Source organism: Hyperoodon ampullatus, assembly GCF_949752795.1.
Source record: "Hyperoodon ampullatus genome assembly, chromosome: X".
Lineage (NCBI taxonomy): Eukaryota > Metazoa > Chordata > Mammalia > Artiodactyla > Ziphiidae > Hyperoodon > Hyperoodon ampullatus.
In genome coordinates, this window is record NC_136913.1 from 64,545,732 (window position 1) to 64,554,823 (window position 9,092).

General features: G+C 42.3%; 1 protein-coding gene across 1 annotated transcript; it reads left to right on the plus strand.

The window, feature by feature from the left end:
• Positions 1-272: 272 nt before the first annotated feature.
• Positions 273-1,546, plus strand: LOC307069193 (testican-3-like; the record flags this gene model as incomplete). Its single annotated transcript, XM_079727376.1, is given in 2 exon segments — positions 273-414; positions 417-1,546. Coding segments are annotated over 2 exon segments (1,272 nt in total).
• Positions 1,547-9,092: the final 7,546 nt, after the last annotated feature.

A 9,092-nucleotide genomic window follows, 5' to 3' on the forward strand; every position in this document is an offset into this window, starting at 1 on the left:
GAAGATGGAGAAGATGATCCAATATAATAATAATGGCTAACATTCATTTATAGTGGGTCAGGGAATTAGCTAACCATTTTCTAGAAATTAGCTCATTTCAACAGCTTGGCAGGGTAAATACGGTTATTATTCCATTATTGTAGATGAGGAACAGAGTGTGAAGAGGTTGAATTACTAGAGCAGATCAGTTAAAAACTGATGGCAGGGGGAAGGGGAGCATGGATGGGGGAGGGAAGGACGGAGGGGCGCGCAGAGCTGAGGGGCGGCCGCGGATGCTCCCGGCGCCTGCCGTGCTGTGCGTGTGCGCGGCCGCCTGGTGCGCGCAGGCTCTGGCGGTGGCTGCGGGCCGGCCGGCCGGCGGCAATTTTCTGGACGACCAACAATGGCTCAGCACGGTGTCCCAGTACGACCGGGAGGCGGACAGTGGAACCGATTCCGAGACGATGATTATTTCCGCACTTGGAGTCCAGGAAAGGCCTTCGATGGGGCTCTAGACCCAACTAAAGACCCGTGCTTAAGGCTGAAATGTAGTCGCCACGAAGTGTGCATTATTCAAGGTTCTCAGACCGCAGTCTGCGTTGGTCAGCGGAGGCTCACGCACAGTATGAAAGAGGCAGGAGTTGGGCATAAGCAGTGGAGGGGTCCCCCGACATCCACCTGCCAGCAGTGCCCGGGGGTCTCTACCAGCCCCGTCTGTGGTTCAGATGGACATACCTACTCTTCTCAGTGCAAACTAGAATACCAGGCATGCATCTTAGGAAAACAGATCTCAGTCAAGTGTGAAGGACGTTGCTCGTGTCCTTCGGATACGACCATGGGCTCAAGCAGGAATATGAAGAGAGCCTGCAGTGACCTGGAGCTCAGGGAGATGGCCAGCAGACTGCGGGACTGGTTCAAGGTCCTGCATGAGAGTGGGGGCCAGAACAAGAAGACGAAAGCATCGCTGCGGCCGGAGAGAAGCAGATTTGATACCCGTATTTTGCCAATTTGCAAGGATTCACTCGGCTTGATGTTTAACAGACTTGATACAAATTACGACCTGCTCCTGGACCAGTCGGAGCTTGGGAGCATTTATCTGGATAAGAACGATCGGTGTGCGGAGGCCTTCTTCAGCTCCTGTGACACGTACAAGGACAGCTCCATCTCCAACAACGAGTGGTGCTACTGCTTCCAGAGGCAACAAGACCTACCTTGCCAGATGGATCTCGGCAGTATTCAGAAGCGGCTCGGGGTGAAGAAGCTCCTCGGACAGTACATCCCACATTGTGACGCAGATGGTTACTACAAGCCAACGCAGTGCCACGGCAGAACTGGGCAGTGCTGGTGTGTGGACCGATATGGAAGGGAAGTCGTGGGGTCCAGGAAGCGTGGTGTTGCAGACTGTGCTATTGATTTTGAGATCTCTGGAGATTTTGCAAGTAGAGATTTCTGTGAATGGGCTGCTGATGACGATGAAGATGACATTATGAATGATGAAGATGAAATTGAAGATGATGAGGATGAAGGGGATGATGATGATGGTGGTGACCATGATGGATACATCTGATGGATGAGACCTGAAAGCAACAAATTCTACGTTTCTTTTATTTACCAAGTGATCCCCTACTGAGGAGTACCTTCTTGCCCCAAAACAAAATGATTCTAAAACTCACTTAATATTTTGTATAATTATTTCAAATATTGCAAGTAAAGTCATAGAACTTTATGTTTAGAGAAGTATCATTTACTTTGAGTTTTTATATGAAAAAGAGAACACATATGGAGTCTAGCCAGACAAGAGAAAGTTATGAAGAGCTACTGACCTATGTGAGTCTGCCACAAACAAAACAACCAGTGCTTGAGGTCATATATGATATTTTTCTGGGAGAAATTTTAAGTTGAATCTACAGTAACATACTAGGATTCTAAGTTATTCTAATAACATGATCTGGATTCTAAGGATTTTATAAAAATATGCATGACCTTAATTGCAGTTTCCAAGTAGACTCTTCCCAGAGCTGAAGTGATTTAGAGGTGAGTAAGGGAATAGCACAAAGTGAGAAAAACAAAGTCACCATCCTGGAGACTTCCACCATGTTTGTATGTTTTTAGTTATGAAGTTTTAGTGATGTTTTTAGTTATGAAGTTATTCTGGATGTGACCAGATATCTTACAAAATGGCCAGTAGGGAAAAACCATGGATTTTGAAAGTTAAAAACATAGTTGTCCTTTCTAACTTTTATTTTAATTTGGACAGCAGTCTCATGTTGATTTGTTTGATAATCTTAACCAGCATGATTTCTTTATCTTTTGAGGTCTCTTTATCTTTCTGACCAGCAACTTAGGGTGCAGAACTTAAAGTAGAAAGACAAAGGGAAAGATTCTTTTAAACCGTATTTTTACAAAAAGTTTGTCATTTGCCCCAATATCAAACTTAAAAATCTTCATTCTTGTTTTATTTCCTATGTTAGATAAATATTTGCATTTAATCTAAGAATTATGCCATTTTTGTTACTAGTGTCAAAACTTAGAGAACATACTATATGGTGCCTTGCAAAATAGAAATAGAAAGGTTTCAGCATGCATCCCCACATAGGACATTAGGCCATAGATAGGCACACCTAATCACAAATTAATACCAGTCCCGGTACTGCTGCTGGAATGAAGAAAATAGAATACTTTCTTTCTTTTTTCTACTCTTACATAGTTACCATGTGGACATGTTTATGATTATTGTGTGGAGTAGCATTTAAGATTTAACTGCAAAAAAATTACTTTAATTGTTGTATTTAAGTTAGCATGTTAATTAATCATGTAGCCCTTCTGGTACACCATCGCTTTTAAGGATATCAGACCTATGGTTTTGAGCCCAAAATAAAAGTGGAAAAACCTGTTGGGTGTTACACACTGGTGTCACCATTTAAACAGTGGGTCAGCTGGTTTCCCAGTATACAATCCACTGAAATAAAGTTGTTGGAGTCTTTCCATTTGATTTATATACACTAAGAAAAAAATATTAAATGTTAACTTTATGTAATATTTAAGGTAGAATGCATTTTCTTCTTTACTGTTTATGTATAGTTTACAAAATAAAGAATCTTGAAACCAAAAACAAACAAACAAAAAAATCCTGATGGCACGGGGACATTAAAAAAAAAAAAACTTTCAGAGTCAGGAGATGTCTGTGATGTTACTATCCATTTACTTTGTAATTTTGTACAAGTAGATTCCTCTTTCCTTATTTCACTGTCCATACCTGCAAATCGTACCATTCTGTGACTTCTGAGACTCTGTCTGAGGTAATTGGTGGTATAATTCAAAACTTGGAGGAACAGTCAAGCATGGATAAGACTGGAAGAACATATAAAAATTGTTCTACACCACCATATTCATTTACCCTGCTTCAACCTTTATACTTGTTCTCCTGCTCATGGCACTGACTCTCCTTCCACACCCACTTGCAGATATGATTAAAGTTCCATAGAAACTAGGTAACTCAAAAAATGAAGGACAATGCAAAACGATGTCACTTTTTGTACCACTGCCTAAGCAGTTTTGGGCTATTACAATCTGTAAAAGTTTGAGAGTTGGGGAAAGGCATGCACTAACTGCTAGGAGAAAGGTCAAGGAAGAACTATCTTGGTAAGATACTAAGTTTACCGTGAAGATTTCGTCTTCTTCCACTGGTGTCTAACTTCCCCAAGAATTAGTCACCTTGGATCATGGGCCAGTCATCAATCATGATTTTGGGGGAGCACATGGGCTTTGTATGCTGCATACTAGAGAGTTGAGACTTTACCCTAAAAGCAGTGGGAAGCTACTGAAGGCCTTTAAGTAGATCAGCCTCATGATCAAACTCAAGATTTGAGAAGGTCACTGAAGCACCCTCTGGAAGATAAATTTGAGGAAGGCAAAATTGGAGGCAGAGAGACTAACTTGGAGGCACTGGGTGATTAAAAACCTCAGCTGAGGCACTGACAGTTGAGATGGACATTGAGAATTAATAAGGGAAATAGAATCAATAGGGCTTTTTGACTAATTGGATATGAAGGATAAAGAAGAATTAGGATTCCAGTATGACTCCCAGGTTTCCGAATAGGTTTGGGGGATAAATGCCATTGAACTAGAGAACACAGGAGGAGGGATGATGAGTTTAATTCAGGAGTTGAGTTTGAAGAGCCTAGGGGACATTCAGGTAGAGTTGACTAGTCAGAGGGAGATCCAATCAGAGATATAAATCTGATAGTAGATACTTCAGGTTTAATTGAGCTGTCCCAGTGAAACTATGAAGAACTATAAAGACACAAAGAGCAGCAGGCTAAGGACAGAACTATTTAGGAAGAAGAGAGGATAGCAAGAAAGAAAAGAAGACTTAAAAAAAGGAGTTATCATTGAGACATCAGCAAAGGACCAAAGGAGAGTCTCACAGAAGCCAACGATAAGAGAGCTTCCAGAAAGAAGTGGTGAACAGTGTCCAATACCCTGGGTTGAGTACCCTCAGCCCAGAAACTTGGAGAGGTCCTTGAAAACCTTAGCAAGAGCAGTTTCAGTGGAGTGGTGAAGGCAGAAGTCAGAGGGCAGTGGGTTGAGAAGGGAGTGGGAGTTAAAGAAGAGATGACAATGACCATACAGCGTTCTTCCAAAGAGTTGCAGCTAGAAAGAGACATGAGGTCCAGGGACTTTCTAAAATTCTGGTTAAAAAACACAGAACATGTAAATGTACCATCTTAACCATTTTTAAGTGTACAGTTCAATAGTGTTAAGTATATCCATATTGCTGTGCAACGGATCTCCAGCACTTTTTCGTCTTGCAAAACTGAGACTCTACACCCATTAAACAACAACTCCCCACTTTCCCCATCCCCTAGCCCCTGGCCACCACCGTACTACATTCTGCTTTTATGGCTTTGACTACTTTGGGTGCCTCATATAAGTGGAATCATATACTGTCTTTTTGTGACTGGCTTATTTCACTTAGTATAATGTCCTCAAGGCTCATCCATGGTGTTGTCATGTAACAGTATTTCCCTCCTTTTTAAGGCTGAATAATATTCCATTGTATGTATACAACACATTTAATTTATCCATTCATGGGCTTTGTATGCTGAATACTAGAGAGTTGAGACTTTACTCTAAAAGCAATGGGAAGCTACTGAAGGCCTTTAAGTAGACCAGCCTCATGATCAAACTCAAGTTTTAAGAAGGTCACTGAAGCACCCACTGGAAGATAAATTTGAGGAAGGCAAAATTGGAGGCAGAGAGACTAACTTGGAGGCACTGGGTGATGAAAACCTCAGCTGAGGCACTGACAGTTGAGATGGACGTTGCCTCCACCTTACGGCTCTTGTGAATAATGTCGCTATGGACATGGGTGTGCAAATATCACTTCAAGACCCTGCTTTCAATACTTTTGGAGTTATACCCAGAAGTGGGATTGCTGGATTATGTGGTAATCATATCCTTAATTTTTTGAGGAACCTCAGGGACTTTTTCAATTATGATGTTAGGTTTAGAGAGGCTTAAGTGTACTGGGGACTTGGCCTTATACAAAAGACGGTCCTGCAGGGTGAGCTAGGTGTATCTCCAGAGAAACAGAATGAAGAGAGGCAGCATAAGCAGGACATTGAGGTGTTCCCGCCAGATGCTTTCTGTTTTCTCTATGAAGCATGAGAGGGCAGCTGAGAGCAAGAGGGAATGTGTTAAAGTCTTGTCTTGAGAAGAATGACTTGAGAAGTCCTGCATAGCAGCTCAGAGGAGAGGGAGAAGCAGTCTGACAAGGAGATGGATGGAAGTTTTCAGGGACCAGGTCAAACTAGAGGACATGATTCTTCAGGTATAGCACTCTGTATGTAACCCAGCGGTCTGAATGTAAGATGGGTCATCCAGATGGATGCTAAACGTTAGTGAATGTGGAGGCCTGATCAGGAGGTCAATAGACAACAGGAAAACGGAGGGGTATCCCCAAATGATGGCCAAATCAATGCATAACAAGTGCATATGGATAGAATACCAAAAAACACAAGAAACCTTTTACCTGAGGAAGCACTTAGGTAATTTGCTTTATCTAATATTTTGGGCAGATTTATTGCTTCTAAATTTTTTTAATCTATTAAGATGTATAGTATGTGTATGGTTTGTGTGTTAGGACTCTTTTTTTTTTAATAAGGCAACTTCTCACCGTTCAAGTACTCACAGCCTTAGATACTTGCAGAGACCAAGAATTGGGTCCTCACAAGACTGGAAAAGCCAAATGCTTCTGTACCCCCAAAGAGCAGGAGATAAAACTGTCACCCAGAGCCTTTCCGACTGCCAGGCAAAGGAACCAGCCCAGGCAGAGGTATCAGAAAAAGCACTGGCCTTTGTGCCCATACCTATTGTTTCACATGGACTCAAAATAGCTGGATGTTAAAATAAGAGAAAGAGGAATGTGCCAGGAACAAAAGGCGGTACATAGAAGGGGAGAGGTGGTGGACTTCAAGAACTATATCGAGGAAAGAAAGACCTTTTGGTGTGGGGTAAGAAAACTGGAGATGGAAGTCCACTGGGATGATTCCCTCTCTTTTCTGGAAGGGTACCACTGAGTTGACCTTCAGCTTCCTTCTAAGGCAGGTGATGTAGACATGCCATGTGTGGAGCCAAAGGCATCACCACTCCTGACTAAGGTGCTGAGGTGTCTGTAATGACAGGGATAACAGGGGTGTGGAGAAGATGAAAGCTATAATTGCTGGAGCTAGGGTGCCATGGGGTAGAGGAAGGCATCTCACATTATTGAATATAAGTTTGTCAGTGGCAAGGCAGTTGGGTGAGTGCTGCTATTTGCAGGAGGTGAAGCCATGTAGACACTCCCTAAAAATATGGATCACATGGTCTTGGTGGCTGTCAAACTATACGGGGAAGGCAAACTTGAAGGGCCTTGAAACTGGTCATTAAAACCTGGGAGGGAAAATAAGGCTATGGTCAGAAACCATGTAAGTTCTCCTACTATGAATACATAAAATCTGGATAATAAAAGTGTTTGCTGTGACAGGTGTCGTTCATGGTACCTACAGGGGTTGACCCCTGTCATCTTAGGAGGCTGTTTCATGTGAAAACAGGATATTAGAGATGACCTCTCAAGTGATCATATCCACAGGGTGTGTTCTATGGTCAGGAGGGAGTGCAACAGTGACCTTAGGATGCCTTCCCAGATTCGAGCTTGTCCCAGAAACCTTGGAGTGACATAGCTTCAAAATACATAAAGCAGAAATTGAAAGAATTACAAGCAGAAATAGACACATCTGTTAAAACAGTGGTACATTTTAACATGCCTCTCAGCAACTGACAGCTCAAACAGCCAACAGCTTAATAAGAATTTAGAAGTTTTGAGCAACATGTGAACAAACTTGATTTAATGGAAAAATCCTGAACCCTGAAACCAATAATTATATAATACACATCATGGTCAAGCATATCTGCAACATGTATAATAAATGTAATATCAGACAAGGTACATCTCAAAAAAATAACAGAGTCCACTTCATGAAGACAGTCTAGAAGCCACAATCGATAGGAAGTAGGGTGTCCTAGGACAATGAGTTCAGCGAGATATTAAACAGGAATTGAGTAGCAACACAGATCGTCTTCAGGAACATGGTTCTTATGGGTTCTTTGTCTATTGGACTACAGACAGGAAAGCAAACTCGGTTGGCCTTGAAACTTGTGAGCAAACTCTTGGAGGAAAAAAACTGGGACTGTGGTCAGAAATCATGTGAGAGAGTATTCTGTGAAAGCAGAAAACCTGATTTACCAAACGTAACAGGGGACAGGTAAAAGAGATGGCTGGTGCCATCTTGCTGAAGTTGTTGCCTATGAGAGTGGTGATCATATTCTAGGACTGTTTTGCGGCCAAGAGAAAGTACAACAGTCCCCTAGGATACCATCCTGGCCAACCTGACACAGTTGTTACAGGAGGTGACACAATGCACTGTGTCCTTTTTGACATGATGAGGGTGGGGGGCTCACAAATCCCTGAATCTTGCTCTGTCTTGGGGTGCATTGGCCAGCAGGGGTTCATATCATGACACTGACACCACCAATACCTCTCCCTTATGGACAGGTACAGCCATTCCCTAGTCTCCATAAGGCCCTCTAAACTTTGTGTCATGTCCACAATCGCACCTACTTCATACCCCTTTACCATCAAAAGTAGCCTTAGTGTTCCCAGGGGTGCCGACATAAGTCCTGACCAGCTTCCAGGCTGGCCACGGGCTCCAGCTTTCGTACCCGATGGACAGATTTGCTTTTCAGGAAGGAAAGCTCGAGAAACACCATTCAGTATTCATAACACCAGCTATTGATAAACTTAGACCTTGAATTAAAGTCTTAATACCTCTATTTAGTGTTTTTGCCCAGGGTCTCATTCTTTCCTTTCTTTCTTTTTTTAGTATTAAATGGGAAGAAAACTACCTAAGTTGTAGAGTTATTCTGAGATTAATGAGATTAATTAGTGTGGAACCTAACCTAACTTAGGAGACCTGTTCAATTTATGGAACCTATGATTTTTGTATTGTTTTTTATCATTATTAAGCAGCTGTATAAAGAAATGATGGGTTGCTCCCTGCTGCCCCCTGCAGCACAACAGAAAGTCAGAAGTCTCGCATGATTTCTGAATACCGTGCCAGGGACCTTGAGACGAGTCAGGTTCCTTGTCCGGGAAAAAAAAAAAAAAAAAAGTGAAAAATTGAAAGCAGCAATGTCTTACAAAGAATGGAATCTGAAAAATATGGGATGCACCCTATCAACAGAATTCACAGATAAAATCTGCTCTCTCTAAGGGAACTGGCAGGCAAGTTTGGCCCTTCAACCTTATGCATAGTTAAGAAGCATGTAGAGGTATGGAAGTAGCAACCCTTCTCCCGTGTAGCCTTTGGGGACTCAGAAATTCTAGTATTTTGAGAAACAAGCAATGCAGTCCAGTGAGTCAGAGAAGAAGGTATCTATTCCTAAAAGAAAAGGCTTTCATATTCATGCTCTTTCACTTCTCACTTCTGCTGTCCCTGGTGTGCTGTCCCTAGTGTGCCATTATTGTGTTGCATACAGTATGATAGGCAGACTGGGCCCCCTAAAGCAGACCT